Source organism: Neomonachus schauinslandi, chromosome 10 (assembly GCF_002201575.2).
Source record: "Neomonachus schauinslandi chromosome 10, ASM220157v2, whole genome shotgun sequence".
Classification (NCBI taxonomy): Eukaryota; Metazoa; Chordata; class Mammalia; order Carnivora; family Phocidae; genus Neomonachus; species Neomonachus schauinslandi.
Genome location: NC_058412.1, coordinates 49,413,119 through 49,436,504, shown reverse-complemented (window position 1 = coordinate 49,436,504; position 23,386 = coordinate 49,413,119). Strand labels below are relative to the sequence as shown.

Here is a 23,386-nt window from a genome sequence, read left to right as displayed (position 1 = left end):
AGCCATCAGCCATTTCAAGCGACGTTGTACAGAGCATATCATTTGCCCTCAAGATACCTGCTGCCCCAGAGACGAGTTACCTTTTCCCACCTTCCCGGGCTCATGAGGCCCTGAGATCTCTGCTCTGGCAGGAAACTCCTGCAGTGTTTCCTGTAAAGAACTAGTATCAGGCACACCATCATGGGGCAGGGTGGATTTTTAATTTGAAAGTCATCACTAATGGAAAACTAATGACAAAGAACTGCCATTCCTGGTATTCCTCAGTGAACGGCACCATCCTGCCCATTCCTACACAGAGTGACCAAACAGTTGAGAGGGAAAGCTCTTCCTTCTGCCAGGTTCCTGAGAGATATGGAGGAAAAGGCAGAACTGGGGACCACGGCAGCGCTCATCCGTGAATGCTAAAACCACGGTGATGGCGAATTTCATAATGGCGGCGTTGGAGTAACAGGACCCGCTGCTCCACCTGGCCTCACTGACAGAGACACTGACAGCGAGGCCCTGGAGCGGCTTTCCCCGCCCTGGCCCACACGGAAGGAATCTTGCCTGCAGGCGGGGTGTGGGGACCCGGCCTTGCAGACCCAGCAACTAGTGCTCAGGGGCTGGAGAACCCAGATGAGGAGCAGCAGAAGGAGCTCCTCAGCCTGGGCCACAGTGTCAGACAGCCTCAAGGACAAGTGACCCAGCTCCTCCATCCACGGGGTAGGGGTCTGAGACAAAGACTGTCATCCTGGGAGGCCTAACCAGGCACAGAATGGGCGCCCTGTCCAGATGCTGCCTCAACAAACCACCTATGAAGAGAGAGTTCTGGTATCAGGGGAAATCGCATGTGGACTGGACACTAGAGGATTATTAAGGAACTGTTGATTTTGTGTGTGATAAGGACATTATGGTTATGTTAGGGAGCACTGACTCATTGACACTCTCCTTCTGGTCCCACTTGGGACTAACAGTGCAGTTTCCATTAGATCCCAGAGGTCGGGGGGTAGCCTTGGGCCAGGACACAGGCTTTTTCTCCTTGTCCTAGGACTGAGCCCTGGTCTCTGAGCCTTGTGCTGACTGGTGAGTTCAGTCTTGCCCACTCATTGCCACACCCCAGCACAGGGCCTGGCGCCCGATGCCAACACCATCCCTCTTAGAGGCACAGGGCTCTGGCCCATGAAATCCACCCAACCATGGGAGGCCTCGACTAGGCCTCCACTCAAAACATTTCCCAAGTATGTGCCAGAAATAAGAAGGGAGAGTCCTTGAGAAGCTCGCATCTTGGTGGGGAAATAAGATAGCCACACAAATCAAGGAAAGCGACTGACACCGCAAAAATGCACAAACTGCATAAGCGAATTAAAGTAGTAAGATGATTTCGGAAGGGGTCGTGAAGGACATGACATTGATACTGGGCCTTGAGCAATGGGGAGCGAAGAGGCAAGGAGTTGGGTTAGGAAGACATTCCAGGTGGAAGGAATAAAATATGCAGATGCCAGGGCTGACAAGGAAAGTCAGGCAAAAAGGTGCCCTGGGGCAGGTAGGAGAGGGCCTCAAACACTATTCTGGGCCCCGAAGAGCGCGCTACAGGGTACAAACAAGGACAGGGCCTGATGGACACTGTGCTGCAGGAAGAGCGTGGGACAGCAGGGAGAGGGACAGCACCAAGGTAAGGCAGGGGTGACAGGCATGAGCCAACACAAGCCAGGGCAGGTCCCCTGGCTGTGCTGACCTGAACAATTCCTTACGCCTCTGCAGGTATAATATTTTCTCATCATAAATTAATAAACTGGCATTCTGGTTTATAAAAAGGCAGCAGCAGTTATGATAACAGTCCAGAACAGGAATTAAAAAAAAAAAAAAAAAGAATCCTAAACTAGGACAGGAGCAATGGGGAAGGTGGAAGGGGCCCCTTTCCTCCGGCAGCGACCTCGGCCCTGCACTCTCCCTCCTTAGAAGCGACAGCAGGGACTGCGACTCACCTTTTCTCCCCCAAACCCAGGGGCAGGGCCTGATATATGGAACACTTTCCAATACCTGCTGGATGAAGGAGATGGCATTGTCAAGGGCTCAGCTAGTCCCAAAAATAAGTTGAAAAAAAAATATTTTAAGGGCAGAGTGGGAAGACAAGAGACTCAGGTTCTAGTTCATGGATCTGACTTACTAAGAGGGTTTAAAGCCGCCATTTCACCCCTGGAAAAGTGGGGCGATAAGACAAGCCAGTGCAGTGAGGGGCAGGGAGAAGTGACAACAAAGACTGTGAGTACTCAGGGATCAGGGGGGACAGCTGGAAAAACCCCTCCCCAGAGTCTCCTCCATCGGACACCTTCACTCCTCTCCAAATCCCCCACCCAAGCCTTCCTCCTAGTGCGCTATCAGACAGGAGGCCTGCGGGGCCTCAGGCCGATCTTCTTCTGGTTCCCCACACACACAATCAAACCCACCCTTTGATTTGGTATCTACAGCAAAACTGCAAGCCAGAACCAGTCCTCGGGCAGGATATTGCCTCTTATCAGGCCAGGAGATGCCTCTTATCACCTACTCAAGCATCCTCGGAGCCCAGAACCAGCATTTCATGAGCCACCCCAGCCTCTGTGAGCATGGCTTGCTCAACTCACCTCAGAACCCAGCCAGGTCCAGCTTCCCTCCCTCCTAGGCACAAACACCTCAGCCAATCCTCCTGCCCCCCTCCTGCCCCCCTCCTGCCCCCTCCTGCTGTGGGCTCCGAAGGTCTGTCGCTGTCAGCTGGCCCCAGACTGGCCGGTGACCATACTCACTTGGCAGAGATAAAGCTATTAAAATGCCTAGAGACAAGTCTAACCACCCTGATAGCACCAGAAAATATGTAACAGCCAAAAGCACGAAGTAGGGGAAAAAGCACGGCGCTTGGGAATCAGAAATCTAGCTGCAGGAGCTGGTCACATAAGTCATGTGATCTTGGACAAGTCATTTCACCTCCTGAGACCCCAGTCTCCATATCTGTAAAAAATGGGGGTCACCTTGTCTGCCCTCAGGGAAGAATGAAATGAGGTGATGCCAGGAAAGCACTCTGAAAAATAGGCCGAACCACACATACAGATTTGGGTTCACTGTCTATCAAGGGCCTTTTATAAGCTGTCATCAGCCCCACGGGAGCACGGGAGCCCAGGACCAACCAGCGATGACCCTGCCCAGGGAGAAGGAGAGAACCAGCAAGATGACCTCTCCCAGGTGGTCTTGGTCAGATGGGGGGTGGGGAGTAGGAAGAAATTCTACTTAATCGCACCCCCTCCCCAGTTTGCTCCAAAACCCACATTCACCCAGAACAAGAGTCTTGGGTCACGGAGGACAAAGCTAAGTAGTGCCTGGCCCCCCAGCCAGGGTCTCGGTTTAGACACACAACAGGCGGAGACAAACAATAAACAAACTTCCTGTGTGGGAAAGTCAAGCTGATCAGAGGTATAACCTGTGCGCAGACAACACTGCATTTCTGCAAACCAACGTTAAATGCATAGAACAACTTTGGATGAGGGGGCACCTGGGTGGCTCAGTTGGTTAAGCGACTGCCTTCGGCTCAGGTCATGATCCTGGAGTCCCGGGATCGAGTCCCGCATCAGGCTCCCTGCTCACCAGGGGAGTCTGCTTCTCCCTCTGACCCTCCCCCTCTCATGTGCGCGCTCTCTCTCTCTCTCTCTCTCATTCTCGCTCTCTCAAATGAATAAATAAATAAATAAAATCTTTAAATAAAAAAAAGAACAACTTTGGATGGATACCCAAGAACTGGCAATACTGGTTCCCTCTGAAGAGAGGAGCTGGATGACTCAAGGTCAGGGCAAGGGAGATTTTTCGTTGCATACCTTCTGTACCTTAAGAATTTGAACCAGGTGAACCACTCAAAAAAAAAAAAGTTCAAGTCAGGCTGTTTTGCTGAGAGAGGCATAGGGGAAAGGAAGATTGGCTCCCCTCCACTCCCTCTCCTGGCCCAGCCCCGAAACACTCACTTCCCCTTCCGGAGGCAGTCTCCCTCTCTGAACCTCTCCCAGCCTCCATCACAGCTTCAGCTGTCGATCCAGGACCTGCTTCCCCCAGGATACCCACCCTGATCACTCCAACCCTGCTGAGTTCTCTCCTTATCTTTTCCTTCTCTCACACTTGTATAAGCTGTTCTGTAGGTTAATTATCCTTCCTGGGTAAGTCTTGTCTCAAACATATTTTGCCCTTCTAGGGAAAGGGCTATACATTTATTTCTCTTGTTTTCTCCAAAGCCCTGACCTAGGCACAGTGGTTGCCTCCTAATTGCTTCCTAGATATTGAAAGGAAAAAAAAACACAACCAAATGACGGCATCGCTGTTAGGCCCTAGATGGCTCAGAGCATTCTGTCACAGTAAAACAAGCATGTGATTCTTGAGAAAGGTCAGGAAGTCTTGTATCTGCTGATGCTCCCAAGCTCTGCTCTACTGCACAAGCCAATGGGAGCAAATCTCCCCCGGAGGTGGGGGGGGGGTGCCCAGGGCCAAGGCAGAGCTTCCCAGGCCTCCCCCCAGCTCCTGAGACACACTCTGGTGGCACTGATACCGTCCTTCCCCAAGTACCCTGCAACACCCCCCGCCCCAGGAGACAGACACAACGGGATTCGGGGCTGTAGCTCAAACACACTTACCCCAGTCAGCCAAGGCCTCTCACAGGAGAAGCCGGCCATGCTTACCGTGGGGCTAACCACAGAGATGGGCTTTGGGGAGGACAGCGAAACCCTCAGGAGGGCAGTGGCCGAGCCCTGGTCCTATGCAGAGCTAGCTCATGGAAGATATGGGGGGAAGCTGAGGTTGGGCAGCACAGAGTGGTGATGAAGAGCACTGAATCTGAAGCTTGGGTGGCTGGGTCCAAATCCTGACTCTGCCTTCTACTGTGTGCCTTTAGAAAAGTCACTTCACCTCTCTGTGCCTTTGTTTCTCCAACTGTTAAACCCAGTAACAGTACCTATACCTCAAGGGGTTCCCGTGAGCTAAGGTAAGTCCTTAGAACAGTGGCAGCACAGAGAAAGGGCTTCATGGATGGTATGCCTCGCTAACGAGGCAATAACAGCCCCCCAAGACAGAGTGCCACGTGCTGCCAGGGTGGTGTATGTCTCTTCCTCAAGGAGGCGCCCCTGACCACAGCTAAGCCCGGTAGCTCTGTCTGTTCTGAGCCTCTCCAGCGCTCCCTGGCAAGGCCTGAAAATACAGCACTTGCCTACAGCCCTTCCTCCAAATGTGGGGTTCATCCTCCTAGCAAAGCCACACCTTCTAGGCATGCAGGCTGGGATATCCACGTCCTCCCCTCCTCTGAACCCACCCCACCCCACCCAGTGGCCCCTGTAGGCCTCTGTGTAGGTTCTCCAGAAAAGCCTTTGGATGAGACTGCCCCTCCAGGTCCACAGACAAGACCTGAGGCCCCCTCCCCTATCCCAGCAGAAATGTCCCTCTCTCTAAAACCCCACAGGCACTTCCACAGAAACCCGGGGATGCACACAGGGCCCCAAATGCCATCTCTCCCTTACCCTAAATCCTACAGCTCTGTGGGCTGCCAGGGCCTAACAGAGACCACACAGAGCCCCACCCCTCTCCAGCCTCAGTCCCCACAGGGCTAAGTTCTCTGCTAGCTCTGACATTAGAATTCCATGAGCAAGGGCTGTGCTACCCCCCCACCAACCCCCACCCCAACCCCTGGGTCAGCTGAAGGTCGAGGTGGCCTGTGACAAAGCCCCTCCCCTGGGCAGCTGCTCTGGTTCTTGCGGAGTCCTGGCTTGAGTCCCTGCTTGCTTACGGCTCACTAGGGAGAGGCCTGGGCCCAGCCCCACAGCCAGGCCTCAGCCCGACCTGCCACGCTCAGCTCCCCTCACTGGCTGCCATCCTTCCTGAGGGACGAAATAACCTAAGGGGTTCTTGGCCAGCTCAGTAAGAGCAAAGCCATTAGACTCTTTCCCTGGCAGGACTGCCAGGTGTATAAAGGACCCACAGTGTGGACTTTTTTTTTTTTTTTTTTTTTTACTTGGCTGTGGAAAAGGGCAAAGCTTCTTCATGACAATACCATTTTGCAGAGGATTGGCCCCGTACAAGGAAAAAATAGATCCTGATTCCCAGAGAGCACAGAGAGCTCCTGTCATTGTGTTAATTATCTGTCCCAGTGCAGGGTGGGAAGGGCAGGGGAAACATCTGGACAAGGCCAGACTGGTCATTTAGCATGGGCAAGAGCGTCACAGCACCAGGGAAGCAGCGATAACAAGTGGAGCAGGCAGCCCCCGTCAGAGGAAAGGACAGCCCTCGGGTCGCCTGGGGGGAGGATCTGCTGAGGGAGGCCTATTCCTGGCTGGCTACAGGGAGAGGAGACTAGGGCAGAGATGGGGTTCCCACCCAGGGAAAGATGCAGAGGGAAGACGAAGCTGCTGTGCCAACCAGGGGCCGCCCGGTCTGACGGAGGAGTCACTTCCTACCCCTCCCCTCCCCTCCAGCCACGGCTGCTCAAGCAACCCCAAATAAAAACTACCTCATAACTAAGGGAGTTGGAGCCTCCTGCATCCTAATGACTGACTTTTAAATATGGCCACACCCTTCCCCCACCCTCCACCCCCACCCCCGCCACACACACACAGCCAAAGCAGACTTCCCCAGCAGCCCCACAGGTCTGGGGTTGGAGCTGGAGCCGAAACTTAGGGTTGGACCCAGGACCCTTATGGCCTCAGCTGCTTCCTGAGGAGCAGTCACATCTGGAAACCAGTGGAGAGAGGGGTCACGTGCACAGGAATGTACACGCTATCTGGAGGCTGAGAGACGAATGGAAACCCTCAAAAACCATCCCAAACTTAAGCCAGCAGGCCCCATTTTCCCTCAGGTGCCTCTCCGAGTGCCCCCAAACCCATCACCCTCCAGGGGATCTCAGGCCACCATGATGAGTCAGGCAGAAGACTATAGTCCCAAACCTCGGTGGTCCTGGGCCACAGGCCTCCTGGAAGCCCTCCATAAAATCAATGGCCCAGGTCTGACCAGGGCCGACAAAGCCTCTCAGGGTGCCCAGTTAGCAGCCTGCCCAATAGCTTTACTCTTTGGGATGGAAAAAGACAAACTAGTCCCGACCCAAATTAAGCCCAGACTCAGGCTTCCCAAGGGCTCTAACCATCAATCTGATGGGCCCAAGATGGGGGTTCTTTATAGCAGGGACTCTCTTACCCACACATAACACCCCCTCCACACAAAGTACCCACCAAGGGTACTACTGGAGATAAAAATCAGAAAGGAAATAGTGGAGAAGCATCTTGGGATTTTCAGACCCATGATGATCCATGTATGGCTTAACTGAGGGGAGACGGTTATAACGAGTTTCCTCATGTATTATGTTAAATTTTGCTTTGAGAATTTCCTCTTCAGTTATTTGGAAGCCTCTGGTGAAATCCCTCACCTCAAAGAGCACCCCTTGACAAAGGAGTATCAGGGGCTGTTGAAGTGTCTCGCACCACCCACCCCACCACCATCATCGTGCAAAGCAGGGTCCTCAGAGTAACCACAACACCCACTCTTTGAAGGCTTGCTCTAGGTCTGGAACTATACTAAGGCCTTTACAGACACGGTCTTATTTAATCTTATAATTCCATAATTATTATTGTGGCCTTTGTAGAAAGGAGGAAACAGGTTAAGTAACTTGCCTGCTAGTAAGTCACAGAACTGGGAATGAAAGCCATCTCCACTTTCAGAGACACTGGGCGGTCCTGCCTTCCTGAGAGGGCAGGGGCAGCTCCAGCCCAGGCTGCTGGGGAGGGCTGCAAGCTGACCCAAGCCTGGCGTGAGCACTGAGAGGCCTCCCAAGCCCAGCCCTAGCTCTCAAACCTCTAGCAGCCAAGAGAATGGAGGCCTGCAAAGGGCCGGCCTATTTCGTCAGGAGCTCTCCTACTGCTGTATGTACTTTGCCACCCACGGTACTGGGGCTTTCCCAGACTCAGGCTCTAAGTTCTGTATAGTCTCCCCGCCCAACCCCATCACATGAGAGGCTCTTCAAGGATAGGGGACATCTTCCTGACCAGAGCTACCAGACACTGTTACCAAAAACCTCCCTCCACCATCACTGCTATTCAGTGACCAGCAGCCACGCCTAGGTGCTTTAACTGCATTCTCATTTCAGGCCTTACATCAATCTTGTAACACTAGCCCCATTTGACAGATGAGAAAACTGAGGCACCAAGAGTTTACTTGACTCACCAGAAGGCGAGTTTGAGACCGGAATCTATTTCTTGCAACTCCACAGCCCCCTCCTTGTAACCATGAGGCTGCCCTTCCCCAGTCAGGTTCTGTCTTGGCGACACAGGGCTGCCATCTGTCTTCCCAGAGACCACCACAGCTGGCTCCTGGCGTTAGAGTGAATACTGTTCTTTTCCACCATTATCCAAAGCTGACGAGGGTACACCCTGGTCCTCTCCATCTTGCCCTCTCTCCACTGGGGAATGTGGAGACTCACTATCTTAGTAGCTCACTCCAGGGTGCTCCCAGGAAATGTCACCAGGAGTGGCCATTAAAATCAGAGGTGGGAGGTGGGGGCAGCCCCCACCCTCTGTCAGTAGGTACACTGTGAGGTCCTGGAAGATCAGGCAGATTTCACGGACTTTTCCTCTGCCCACCAGGAGTGCCCCTCTCCTCTCCTGCCCCCTCCAGGTTCTATAAATTACCCAGGTCAACGCAACAGAGGAAAGCAGCGGGTAGGTGCAGAAAGAGCCTGGTGGGAAAGATGACTTCTATGAAGTAAATTAAGGCTCCCCTTCAGATCAAGGGGTGGCAAGTCAAATTCTCCAAGAGGGACTGTCCTTGGCTGAAAATAGGCCCACCTGGGCCTACAAGCACTGACAGTTCAACTAAGGAAGATCCAAAGGCCAAGAAGAAAGCAAGGGCAGAAACTGAAAAAGAATCAAAGCTCCCCCCACCCTAAGTCACTGACTTCACAAATCACAAAGGCCTTTCCCCACAAGCCTGTTGTCCCGGTCCCTCAGCCACCAGGGGTGTCATCTACCAGTCTGGTCAGATTAGCTGAGTGGTGGAGACTGAAGGACTAGGAAGGAAAGGGGTGGAATGAATTTGGGGACAGGAGCCGCTTTGGGAAAAGAAAGGGCTAAGAGACCCAAAGGAGAGCTTTCTGCCCCACCCCCAGCCCCTTGGCTTCCCTCAGCCAGAAAGGAAGGAGAGGACAGAAAAGGGGAGGGGAAAAAAACAAAACAAGGGCCAAACTATACCACATGATTCCACACCCAGCAACCAAACAGCAAGTCAGGAGAAAAGGGGAGGAAAAGGCCAGGGGCGGGGGAGATGGAGCCAAGTCACAGCCCTGCCTGGAACCTGCCCTATGCTAACCAGCTTCCCACTCCAGGCCGCAGAGCCACCAACGCCCTTTTCTACACATGTTTTGAAAAATGTTCAAGGTCAGATCCTTTCTAACCAAATCCTTCTCTCTTATGGGTCTGCACCAGGCTCATCCTTCTCCAACAAGCCTTCCTAGATTTACTCAGATGCCATTCCACATGGGCAAACCTTTCCAGCACCTGTCCCCACCTAGGACACGCCCCTGCCCCCATCCCCTTACCCTCCCCATCCATGGCCCACTGGGTCCAGGGGAGGTTTCACCCCAGTTAACCCTTTAAATGATCCACAGCAGGTGGTCAGCCCTGGGGACTGGCTTTCAGATCCTGCCCAAGTCCAAACAGGAAATGGGGCTCCAAGTCTGAAGCCTTGATCTTAACACTGGGAAGGTTAAACACTGCCAAGATAAATGATTAAAAAACGCACAGGCCCTTCTAGGTGGAAGTGGCTGGGAGATTATCTCCTGCTGTGCATTAACCATGACGCTGCCTTCACCTCAAGCAGGACAGGCAGGACACTTGAAGGCTGACTGAAGGGTTTCCTTCCTTTAGTTAGGAGGCTCTCCTACTTTCAGAACAGGGACACAGAGGGGCAGGGTTCCAGAGGCGTCTGTCTCTAGGTGGCAGAGGGCATCCAAATACCAGGCAAAAAGCAGATGCCCTCTGCAGTCTCCAGATTTGGTGGGGCATCTCCGGTCAATCTCGCCCTCAAGTAGAACACTGCACCTTCCTTCCCCCACTCCCCGCGGGCCCGGCTTGGGGCAGGCGGCTGCAGTGCCCCTCCCCTTCCAGGAAAGGGAGACAGGCCCGGAGGCCCTAAGAATGGCCCCAAAATTTTCCTTCTTGAGGTTTCCACAGTTCAAGGGCCTCTGGATCCCACTCCTAACTTTACTTGGCAATCTACTCCTAAAGCTAGGCCACCAATCATACCTCCGCCTAGGCTTCGCAAGGACACGCCAGCAACCAAACACAGACTGTCGCAAGGAAGGGGATCAGAAGGGGACCCAAAATGCAAAAGAGCAACTGGTCGGTTTACGCCCTTGAGCTCGCGGCAAAGGGCGCACCGCCCCGGCCAGAGGTTCGGGGTCCCGCTCCCCCACCAGCCCCGCCCAGCGAGCTCTCCTTTAACCGTTTCCGCGCCCTCGGAGCCCCTCACTCACTGCGTATGCTGGGCGCGGCCTGCGCCGAAGACCTCATCCAGCGCCACCGTGGCCTGGCCCAGGAACTTGTCGACGCCGATGAGCGAGCGGTGCATGGTGGTGAGCACCAGCTGGCAGGCGGCGGCGGAGCCCGCGGCCCAGGGAGCCGGGCCCGCATCGGCCTCCTGCGCCCGCAGCAGGCCGTCCAGGGCACCGGGCGGCAGCTCGAAAGAGCACTCCTCGCGCCACTCCGGGCAGCCCGGCGTCTTCTCCACCACCGACGTGCTGTACTTCTCGCGGCCCACCTGGATCACCGTGTACGCGTCGCTGGTGCTGCCCGCTCCCGAGCTCTTGCCCCGCAGCCCGCGGGCCCGCAGCACAGTCACCTGGACGTGCGTGGGTAGCCAGCGGGAGGGCCCCGCCGCGGGCTCGGCGCCCCGCACCAGGGCCATGGCGGAGGAGGCGGCGGCGGACGAGGCCGGCAGACGCGGGCACAGACACGGGGACCGTGAGAGGAGCCGGGCAGCGGCGGAGGGCGGTCAGGAGCCGGCTCCGAGCGCCACGCCGCCGCCGCCACCCGGCCGCCGCAGCTGCGGGCTGGGCTGGGCCGAGCTGGCAGCCACCTCCCCGCCTCCCCGGCCGCCGGCCGCGCCGCGACGTCAACGCCCCGCCTCCCGCCCCGCCCCGCGACCCAGACCCGCGAGGCGGTGCGGCAGTGCGGCGGTGCGGCGGGGGCGCTAGCTGTCGCGCCCCGGCACCGGCCTCCGCACACCCGCCTGCAGCTGGAGAGGGCGACGGGGACCAAGGGGTGGGGCGTGCGGCCTCCGCAGAGGGGTGGGCGGGGCTCCCGCGTTGGCCCCGCCCCGGGCTGGGGGCGCCCGCGGAACCCCACCTCGCTTGCGGGAGCTCGGCACCCTCTGCCGGGTATGAAAAGCCCGCTCCGCGTCTCCTGGCCAATCCCAAATCTTTCTTCGAGATGTCCCTGCTCCGAAAACCCTGCCCTAAAACTGTCCCGGCCCGCCCCTCCTGGGATGGCCATCCCCTTGGCTTGGGCAAGTGGGTGTGGGGCGGGACCCCGCTACCCCCCTCATCTCGAGCCGCGCTCCGGGTCCTTCAGTCCGCCCCTGCCCGGGAAGATGCTGCGTGAAACCAGAACTGAGTCCCCCTCCGGCACGTGACAGTCGCGCATCAGCGAGCTGGAAGCCGGTGAGCTGCCGCCGCTTCCAACCTCCGCGCGCTTCAGGATCCCAATGATGCGGCGAGACCGCGGCCGCGGGAGGCCGGAGGGCTGGGCTCGCCCTCAGCGGACACTGCGGTGGAGAGCCGGGTGATGAATAAATAAGTAACCACATCATTTAAGCTGGGGCTCCTGCGTCACCGGTTGGCGGAAATTATGGGCTCAGGAGAGAGGGTTTGAAACAATCCCTTCCACCCATTAAGTGCCTACTATGTGCCTCTCTGCAAATCACAGTGTCTTAACGCTTGGTTTATTATTAATAATGATAGCAATGGTTAGTAATTATAGATGCTGAATTTCGGCCAGTGCTGGCCCATGTACTTTATATACATTACCTCACTTTATCCTCCGAGCAACCCTCTGGGTGAGTGTGATTTTTTTTTTTTTAAGATTTTATTTGACAGAGAGAGAGACAGCGAGAGAGGGAACACAAGCAGGGGGAGTGGGAGAGGGAGAAGCAGGCTTCCTGCGGAGCAGGGAGCCCGATGCAGGGCTCGATCCCAGGACCCTGGGATCATGACCTGAGCCGAAGGCAGACGCTTAACGACTGAGCCACCCAGGCGCCCCGTGAGTGTGATTTTTATTCCTGTTTTCTGGAAGATTAAATTGCAGCTTAGAGAGGCTAAACTGCCCAAGATCCAAAATTGGCAAAGGTGGTACGTGAATCCACACAGATGACCCCATAGCCTGTACTTTTAAAATCATAATTTTTAAATAAAATATAACACATACAGCTAAAAAAAAAAATCAAATAGGACAGAAGCACTTATGATGAAAAGCAAAAGTCTCCCTCTCACCCCTGGATCCAAAGAAAATCCACTTATGGTTATTGGGGTTTTCAAGCCTGGTGGGTACCTCCATCTCTCTACCTAAAATGCTTACACAGATGGATTTAGCAGGAACACCATTATCTATTGCCTTCCTGCTGTGATAGATGGTATGTCTCACACCCACTTCCCTCCATTTTGTGTGGTTATCCTATTATTTTTAGTTCCTCTATTGGTTACCTTTATGGTGGAAACCTGTGTTTCTTCCTGGGAAGACTCTCTGCAGTACCCCCCTTGACTTCCCGTGCAGTGAAAGAGGAAGAATCCCAACTCTGCTGGCCATGTTCTCCAGCAGAATATGGATGGAGGGAACCAGTCACTGGGGATCCGGGGGAACACACCCACCACAGGCCCAATCCTGACAGCCTGCCACCTTGCCCCTGCTTTCTGAAAACTGGGGTGGAGGGGTCCTGGGCACTGAGCCCCACGGTCCAACAGGCCTGTGCACAGCACCTATCTTTGGGACAGCCAGATCTGCCTATGGACTGTGGCTGTCTGCCACTTAGCAGCAAAAAGACCTGAAGATTAAACCAGTTCTCTAATCTCTACCAGCCTCATTTCCTCATCTAGAAAATAGGGATAATGATGCCTACTTCAAGCAGTTGCTGAAAAGATTGTGTGAGAAAATATGGTCAAAGATTTTAATGCAGTGGAGACCATCACAAATGATCTCAAGGCATGTGAACATCATACACAGCTTTTCTTTTGATTATAAAAGTAACTTGGAAAATACAGAAAAATATAAAGAAGGAAAAACAAATAGATCATAACCTCACCATCCAGAAATAAACACTTAACAGTTTGTTGTGTTTCTATCGAATCTTTTCACTACACTCTGCTGTTGATTTGTATGCGTTATGGTTGTGAGGCAACTGTGATGGGCTTTGGAGTCCTGGTTCTACCGTTTACATGTATTGTCTCGTTGACCCCTAAAGACAACCATTTTAAGGCAAGTGCTATTGCTACCCTCAGCTTGGGTGACTTTCTCCAAGTTTCTAACTGGCAAATCGCAGAGAATGGACTTGAACTCAAGTCTGAGTGATTATTGCCTGTGGCACTCTGCTCTCACACTAGCCTGTTGGTCGTATAGGCACTGCATCATTTGGGGCTGATAAAGCAGGAAATGTTGTCATACCCACTTCACAGATGAAGAAATTGAGGTATAAAAAATGTTAACCGACTTAACCAGGGTTGCACTCAGGATGAAGCCCCAACTTTAAGAATGATTCCCCGGGGCGCCTGGGTGGCTCAGTTGGTTAAGCGACTGCCTTCGGCTCAGGTCATGATCCTGGAGTCCCTGGATCGAGTCCCGCATCCGGCTCCCTGCTCAGCGAGGAGCCTGCTTCTCCCTCTAACCCTCCCCCCTCTCATGTACTCTCTCTCTCTCTCTCTCTCTCTCTCATTCTCGCTCTCTCAAATAAATAAATAAATCTTTAAAAAAAAAAAAAAAAGAATGGATTCCCCAAGGGCTGTGCAAATGAAGACATCCTTACCAAACTGCAACTAACATATATTAGTCACCCTTCTTTAATGGTTCCATTTCATCTGCTTCCTAGTTCTCTAACATGACTAGGCGACTAGGTGGCTGCCTCCTCCCCCCTCCCCCCCCACCTCCCCCATGGAGTAGCAAGGCTGCAGGAAAAGGGCAAAAGAGAACTCAGATGGGCTACTCCCACTCTCCTTCCTCCTGCCCTGGCCCACGCAGTTTGGCAAGCTCAGGCTTCTTGCTGGCCTGGGATTGCAGCCATAGGAGGGCAGTGAAGCCAGGCAGGGCTCCCCTGCAGGTCACTTGGCCCTAGGAGGAAGGGGCGGGGTCTTTTAGCTATCTGTGGTTGAGAAAAGAGCAGAAAACTCTGAAGACACTAAAGTCTTGACCACCCAGGGGTGTTTCCTCCTCAAAAAATGAGACCACCAACACCCCCATCCCCTGCAGCCTGCCATGAGGGTTAGTCAGAGGACACTCTGGCTTCCTCTGCCTCCCTAGGGCTGGGTGTGCTCATGCCTTCCTGGGCCTCTCTAGTCCATTAGGGATAGTTCTTGCTATAAAAAAAAAGTGCTCCTTTGTGTAATTTCCACTTGTTGCTTCTCTCTGCAGTACCATAAAAACCCATTCGCCCTTCCACATAGGTACTTCAAATATCTTTGCCTGGCTCTTTAGGCTACATTTCTTCCTGTTCTTTACCTCTCCTTTCCAGCATCTGTTTTCTGGGCCCCTCACCATAATAGAGTCACACAACCCAGGTTCAGATTCTAATGCCACCACTCCCCAGCATTATAAACTTAGGAAAATCACTAAATTCCACTAAGTCTCAGTTTCTGCATCTATACAATGGGCCTAATAACAGAAGTCGACTCATAGGGTTAATATGAGAGCTATCTCAACACACACTAAGCAGTAATGAGTATTATCACCTTAGAAATCTTGGCCGAAAGCAAAAGCTTGTACATCCTTGTTTCTTTTGCATTCCTCTGATTGCCAATGAGATTGAACATTTTTTCAGTTATTAGTCATTTATATTTCCTTTTACTGAATTGTCTATTCTCTGAATTGTCTATCTTCCATGCTCATTTTTCTTTGAAGTCTTAATTTCCTATTAATTTATATTAACACTTTCTATGTTAAGAATAACACTTTGTCTTGGGCGCCTGGGTGGCTCAGTTAAGTGTCTGCCTTCAGCTCAGGTCATGGGCTCAGGGTCCTAGGATCAAGCCCCGCATTATCTGGCTCCCTGCTCAGCGGGGAGTCTGCTTCTCCCTCTGGCTCCACCCCTCCCCCTGCTCATGCTCATGCTCTCTCTCTCAAATAAATAAATAAATATCTTTTTTTAAAAAAAGAATAACACTGGGTGCCTGGGTGGCTCAGTTGGTTAAGCGACTGCCTTCGGCTCAGGTCATGATCCCGGAGTCCCGGGATCGAGTCCCGCATCCGGCTTCCTGCTCAGCGAGGAGCCTGCTTCTCCCTCTGACCCTCCCCCCCTCATGTACTCTCTCTCTCTCTCTCATTCTCGCTCTCTCAAATCAATAAATAAATCTTAAAAAAAAAGAATAACACTTTGTCTTTTATATTTTTTGCAAATAAGTTTGACAAAGTAAGTTATGTGGTCAAATCCTTGAATTTCCTCTATTGTTTCAAGATTAAGTTCTTCCACACTCACGGGTCCAATAATATCCACTCATATTTTCTCGCTTTTAAGTTGTTTGTCTTTTTCTTTGTTCTTTCATTATCTTTCAGTTCTTCTACATACTATTTTAGTGAGTGATTTGAAAATCTAACCCTCCCTCCCTCAACAACAGTCCATGCTTCCCAATACTTATTGCAAAACACTATCCCTTTGCCATTGGTTTTCTCATATACATTCTTATATATACTGTAGACAGAGTCTGAATTTTGTGTTCTATTCCACTGAGATTTCTATCTTGCTGCCAGTGCCATTCTGTTTTAATTGTCATTGCCTTTTTAATGCATTATTACAATAGAAGAGCAAATCTTCACTCATTTCTTTTTTTCAAAGATTTTATTGCTACTCTCACACATCTTAGGTGGATGTGTATTCATCCACCTAAGATCTAATGCCTTTTGGAATTGTAAGAGAAATTGTTATGAGAAAAATTGGCATCATTACAAACAGTAACCATTTAAAATCATGGTATACTCCCTAAAATTTGGAATAAGATAAGGATGTCCTCTCTCCACTTCTATTCAATATTATGCTAGAGGTTGTAGCGAGGGCAATTAGGCAAGAAAAATAAATAAAAGCTATCCAGATTGGAAAGGAAGGATAAAGCTATCTCTATTTGCAGATTATCTTATAAATAGACAATCCTAAGGAATCCGCTAAGAAACTATTAGAACTAATAAATGGGTTCAGCAAGGTTACAGGATACTGGGTGAAAATATTAAAATCAATTGTATTTCTACACACTAGCAATAAATAATTGAAAATAAAACTAAGAAAACAATTCCAGGGGTGTCTGGGTAGTATATTCAGTTAAGCCTCTGACTCTTGGTTTCAGCTCAGGTAGTGATGTCAGGGTCTTGGGATTGAACCCCACATAGTGCTCCACACCTAGCATGGAGTCTGCTTGGGATTCTCTCTCTCCTCCCCCTCTGCCCCTCCCCTCCACCCCCACCACCACACTCTCTCTCTCTAAATCTTAAAAAAAAAAATCCATTTATAAGAGCATCAAAAAATAAAATACTAAAAAATGAATTTAACAAAAGAAGTGTAAAACTTGTACACTGAAAACTATAAAACATCATTGAAAGAAATTAACAAAGACCTAAATAAATGGAAAGACAGTCCATGTTCATGGATGGAAGGCAACATTGTTAAGATAGCAATACTCCTCCAAATGATCTACAGATTCAACACATTCCCCAACAAAATCCCAGTTGCTATTTTTGTAAGAAAGTGACAAGCTGGTCCTAAAAAACATATGGAAATGCAAGGTACTCAGAATTGCCAAATAAATCTTGAAAAAGAAGAAAAAGTTGGGGGATTCATACTTCCTGATTTCAAAACTTAATTATAAATCAGGACAGTATGGTACTGGCATAAGGATAGACATATAGAGCAGTGGAATAAAGTTGAGGTTCCAGGGTGCCTGGGTGGCGCAGTCGTTAAGCAACTGCCTTCGGCTCAGGTCATGATCCTGAAGTCCTGGGATCGAGTCCCACATAAGGCTCTTGGCTCAACAGGGAGCCTGCTTCTCCCTCTCCCACTCCCCCTGCTTGTGTTCCCTCTCTCACTGTCTCTGTCGAAAAATAAATTTAAAAATCTTTAAAAAAAAAAAAAAGAATTGAGAGTCCAGAAATAAACCCTTACATTTATGGCCAATTCATTTTTCAACAAAGGTGCCAAGACCTTTGATGAGCCTTTTCAACAACTGGTGCTGGGACAGCTAGAAATTCACATGCAAAAGAATTAAGTTGAACCCCTTCCTTACACTATACACAAAAATTAACTCAAAATAGATCATAGACCTAAATGGAAGCACTAAAACAATAAAACCCTCAGAAGAAAAAGAAGTAAATCTTCATGACCTTGGGTTAGGTAAAGCCTTCTTAGAGAGAACACCAAAAGCAAGCAACCAAAGGAAAAAAATAGATAGAAAATAATAAACTAGACTTCGTCAAAACTAAAAGCTTTTGTGCTTCAAAGAACACCATTAAGAAAGTAAAAAGATAATTTGCGGGATGGGAGAAAATATTTGTAAATCATACATCTGATAAGAGACTAGTATCTGGAATATATAAAGAAGTCTCACAGTTCAACAATAGAAAGATAACCCAACTTGAAAAAAGGGCAAATGATTTGAATAGATATTCCCTAAAGAAGATGGACAAATGGCCAATATGCGCATGAAAAGAAACCAAAAACATTAGCCATTAGGAAATGTAAATTAAAACCACAATGAGATACCACTTCATACCCACTAGAATGGATATAACAAAAAGGACAGATAATAACAAGTGTTGTCAGGATGTGGAGACACTGGAGCCCTCATACATTGCTGGTGGGAATGCAAAAGGGTGCAGATGCTTTGCAAAACAGTTTGGCGGTTCCTCAAATAGTTAAATATGGGAGTTATCATATGACCCAGCAATTTCATCAGAATAGAAATACACAGATATACACCCAGCAGAAATGAAAACAGGCATCCACATAAAAAGTTGTGTGAATGTTCATTCCCAGATTCCTACCCCAAACCTACAAACCAATCACCACCTATATTTCTCCTATCTTGGAGGAAGAGCTGTTCCTATGTGCTTACTTTCCTTTCCCTCTCTTCGCCTTGGGGCAGTCCAGTTTCCATCTCCTCCTTCATTTTGGTATTTCTCATCCATTGGCTCCTTCCTCTCATCATATAAATATGCTCAAGTCCCTCCCAAGAAAAACAGAGAAAACTCCCTCTCACTATCAGCCTCTGTCATGTCCTCCTCTCCATCAGGTTTCCTGAAGATGATTTACCCTCCTAGTCTCTCTGCCCTCACTTCTCCATTCACACCCCAAACCACTGCAGCCTGGCTCTCCATGCTAACACCCATTCCTGATTGCAAAATCCCAAGGCCTTCCTTCAGTCCTTATCTTACTTGACCTCTCTTTGGCGTTCAGTAGTTAAGCACTGCCTTCTCCAAACTCCCTCAACCCCACTCTCTGCCTCAGGCTCCATTCTTCCATGCTTTTGCTCCTGCCTCTCCCTCAACCCACTACCTCTGGGTCTCCTTCAAGGGCTTCTCTTCCCCATTTCTTAACATTGGTTTATTTCTCAGCCTTCCCTTTTTTCACTCTTCAGACTCTCCCTGGAGATTCACCTCTACACACATGGTTTTATCCACCCTGTATGTGTTCCCAACTCCCACATGTCTATTTCCAGCCCAGTCCTCTTTCCTGAACCCCAGATCCACACTTACAACTGCCAAGCAACATCCATAGATGCTTCCAACTCAACAAGTTCATATGAATTTGGTAAGGCTGCCATAACAAAATGCCACAGACTGGGTGGTTTAAACCACACAAACTTATTTTTTCACAATTCTGGAGGCTACAAGTCCAAGATCAAGGTGCTGACAAGTTAGTTTCTTCCAAGACCTCTCTCCTTGGCGTGCAGGTGGCCGTTTCCTTGCTGCATTCTCACATGGCTGTCCCTTGGTCTATGTGCTGTCTGTGTCCTAATCTTCTGTTCTCATAAAGGACACCAGTCACTTTGGATTTGATAGGACCCATCCATATGACTTCATTTTTACCTTAATTACCTCTGTAAAGGCCCTATCTCCAAATACAGTCACAATCTGAGGTACTGGGAGTAAGGACTTCAACATAGGAATTTGTAAGGAACACAATTCAGCTCACGACAAAGTTAAAAGTTGTACTCATCATCTTCCCCACCTCCAGCAGCTCCTTCTTCTGTAGTCCCTCCTTGGTGAACCCCTCAAGGCTCTAACCAGAAACCTAGAAGGTACAGTGTTTCTTCTTCAAAGGTGGGCCTAAGCAGAGGTGCTCTCACCAAACCTAGAGGCTGCAGAAGGCATCTGCCTCTTGCCTGCTTCCCAGATGCCATATGGAGGAAAGCCATTAAAGACTACTAGGATTGTCAGAAAGGACTCAGAAGCCAACTTGAGAAGCTTCCACTGGCCAAAGGTACAATAAATAGAGCACGACCAAGGATAATAATCAATGGATTGAAATATATTAAATATATTTAAATCCACGATTTCATAATGATTTTTTAAGGTTAAATTTCTCACCATGAGAAGATGCTAAGAAAAAATTTTTGGAGGTTCTAGCACAGCTATTCATACACCCTTGACAGAAGGATCGTCCTTCTCTGTCAGAAAAGGTTATCCTATTCTACTGAGAGACCAAGTGCACGGCTTCAGAAGGCACACACATGGAGTGGTCTGGGAGGAAGGGGACATCCATCTGGCTGGCCAGATTAGACAAATCAACCCTGGTGATCAATGGGTTGACAGATGTTGCTTTATTTTGAAAACTGCTAAATAAAGGGAAAGAATCCTGCCCCTTCTATAGGAATTGTAACACTAGGTAACAAAATAGTAAATGAGAAGCCTCTCTTTATGAAAGTGTTCCAGCAAATGAATGAAGAAGAAATGATTGAATTAGAGTATCACCATCTCCAGCCCCTAATGAACAAGTAGATCCAGGCAGTGATTATCAATGGCTGCTGAATCACACCGAAAGAAATAACCAGGAATTATATGCCTCCTAAGAGAAGAACACACCACCAACTATGAAGTAGTCTTGTCCAAAAAGTCTAACCAGAATCTGATCAAGCCTCTTTACAGGAACTATATGGATAGAGAAAAATGTGAATGACTCAGAGATACAATCAGCAAAAACCAGCCTGCTGGAAACCACAGGATAAACAATCCAGTTTTTTCAAAAAGAACATTGCAAGGAAAAAAGAGCTAGAAGAGGAAACTAGAAACAAGAAAAATACATTTTAAAAAATAAGTAAACATAACAAGTAAACAAGTAAACAAGAAATGTATTTTTTAAAATACATTTAAAAAAATAAGACTGGGGTTCCTGGGTGCCCCAGTCAGTTAAGCATCCGGCTCTTGGTTTCGGCTCAGGTCATGATCTCGGGGTTGTGAGATAGAGCCCCGCGTTGGGCTCTGCGCTCAGCACGGAGTCTACTTGTCCCTCTCTCTCTGCTCCTCCCCCTGCTCGATCTCTCTCTCAAAAATAAATAAATAGGGACGCCTGGGTGGCTCAGTCGGTTAAGCGTCTGCCTTGGGCTCAGGTCATGATCCCAGGGTCCTGGGATCGAGTCCCGCATCGGGCTCCCTGCTCCGTGGGGAGCCTGCTTCTCCCTCTGCCTCTGCCTCTCTCTCTATCTCTCATGAATAAATAAATAAAATCTTAAATAAATAAATAAATAAATAAATAAATAAAATCTTTTAAAAAAATCAGTAAACACACCAATAGCAATGAGCACATCCACCACCCAGATCATGGTTTCTAAGTATCATTCTTTAGGAAAAAGAACAAGACTCCTTTGAGAAATGATTCCAGGACTAGGGCAATTAAAAATCATGAAGGTGGTACATGCATGAGAACAGTTTGCTTATTTTACAGATGACCAAAACCAAGGCAAGGAAGAGTTTTTCTCAAGGTCCTATAGCTTGAGAGTGGCCAAGCATGAATGAAGCCTCTGACCACCTTGGTCTCCTGCTGGAGAAATTCCTAGGTTTCATTCCTAGCTCCTGGTGGCTAAAGAGGACAGACTAGATAGTAGGAATTTGGATGTGGGCACCAGGTGGCCTGTTTGGAGTCACAGAAGAGTGTGGGAAAGAAGGAAGAAACCAAATGGAACAGAGAAGGCTGGAGTGTGATAATAAGCCTTCAATTCAGTCTGGGCTGCCACTGCCTTAAAATTTTGTTTTAAATTTTGGGATAATATTAGATTTTACAGAAAAGCTGCAAAGATAATACAGAGAGTTCCCATACACTCTTCACCTAGCTTCCGTTAATGTTAACATTTTACAAATACATTTGTCCAAACTAAGAAACCAATAGAAACCAACAATATCATTAACTAGGCTACAAACTTTATTCAGATTTCACCAATTTTTCCATTAACATAATTTTTTCTGTCCCAGGTTCCAGTCCAGGATCCCATACTGTATTTGGTCATCATGCTTCATTCATCTCCTTCCACCTGTGATGTTTACTTGATAGTAATTCATTAAAAGGTATTTGCTTTATTTGATTTTCAGAATTTGTGTTATATTTAACAACAAATTAAAAATAAAATAAAACAAAACAAAATTGTAATGGTTTCTCATTGCTTTTAGAATAAGGGCAGCCGTCCTCAGTCTGGCCAGCAAGACCCAAATGACCTGATGCCAACCCACCTCTACAGCCTCTCCTTGCTTCACAGTGGTCTAATCAAGCCGTCCTCCTTCCAGTCTCTTGTATTTTACCTTGCTCCCTTCTGCCACAGGGCTTTTGCAACTGCTGTTTCTTCTGCCTGGCACACTCTCCTCTCCTCTTTGCCAAGGTAGCTCCTACTCTTCTGTGGATATCATTCCAGCATCCCTCTGTCAATCCAGCTTTGCCTGGCCTCCCTAGCTGGGTAGAATCTCCTTACCAGAGGCTCTCATTATTGTCCCCAAGGGCAACGCTATACTGGTTTGGGTGGCTATTTGCTTTCACATCTCTCTCCCTGCTTGACCATAAGGTCCATGAGAGCAGGGACCACATTGTCTAATTCATCTCCATCCTCAGCTTCCTCCACAGTGCCTGGCATGTAGTAGGTACTCAATAATATTTGTTGATTTCAAAATGAACAAAAAGCCTAAAACACGCCCAAGAGGTAGGGGAGTAAGGGAGAGAGAAAAGGGGAATTTCCACAGTATTTGTAGCTTACTTATTTCTTTTTCATGGAGATGGGGATGAAAGCCAATAGATGGTGGTTATGTGTGAAGTTGCCACTAAAAACTTCTTAGAAGGGCAGATCCCAGTAAGTCAGAAGATGACCCTTTTGTTTCTGCTGGGTACCTGGAGGAGTTCCAGATGAAGAAAGTTGGCCTAGGAGCTAAGTTTTTCAGGAGACCTGGGGAACCTGAATTGCTGTGTAGAGTGAGAATTTCAAGTTTCCGAGAGTCATCTACCAGTCCAGGAGGGAAGGGCAGGTAGGACAGATCTGAGGGGGATAGCAGAGTGAGCAAAACTGCAAGAGGTATGTGCTTTTAAGCCTTACTTTTGTTATTAATTTATAATTTTGTGCATTATGGGCAGATGACATTACTGGTATGTAATTGATTCTGTGAAATTTATTACAGCTCCTTTTATGGCCAATGCAAATGTTCTTCCTGTGCTCAAAAAGAATATGAATTCTCTCATTCTCTCTTGGGTGTGGAATTCCATTATACCTAATACCTCAAATGTAGTAGTTGTATTTTTAGATCTTCAATATCTCTATTTTTTGTCTGCTTGCTCTCTTGGTTTCTGAGAGGAGTGACTTCTCCTCTTTGCAGTTATACAGGCTTAAGGATATTTATTTAAAAGTTAAAAAATGAAGGGCGCCTGGGTGGCTCAGTTGGTTAAGTGACTGCCTTCGGCTCAGGTCATGATCCTGGAGTCCTGGGATCGAGTCCCACATCGGGCTCCCTGCTGAGCAGGGAGTCTGCTTCTCCCTCTGACCCTCTTCCCTCTCGTGCTCTCTATCTCTCATTCTCTCTCTCTCAAATAAATAAAATCTAAAAAAAAAAGTTAAAAAATGAAGATTAATATTTAAAAGTTATACATTTTTCAAATTTTGGGGGGTAGGGAGAAACAATAAAGAAAACAGACCAGAAAGCAAATGATGGAAAGCAGCAAG

General features: G+C 49.0%; 1 protein-coding gene across 4 annotated transcripts in view; it reads right to left on the bottom strand.

Annotated features, from left to right (window-relative positions):
• RAB11FIP5 (RAB11 family interacting protein 5) overlaps window positions 1–11,088 on the bottom strand; it is a 36,834-nt gene extending 25,746 nt beyond the window's left edge. For all 4 annotated transcript variants that reach the window (XM_044918948.1, XM_021699234.1, XM_021699236.1 and 1 more), the window contains exon 1: window positions 10,493–11,088. In XM_044918948.1, the coding sequence (XP_044774883.1) occupies window positions 10,493–10,923 (431 nt within the window). In that variant the 5' untranslated portion in view covers window positions 10,924–11,088. The remainder of the gene's footprint in view (window positions 1–10,492) is intronic.
• Between the last annotated feature and the right edge of the window lie 12,298 nt (window positions 11,089–23,386).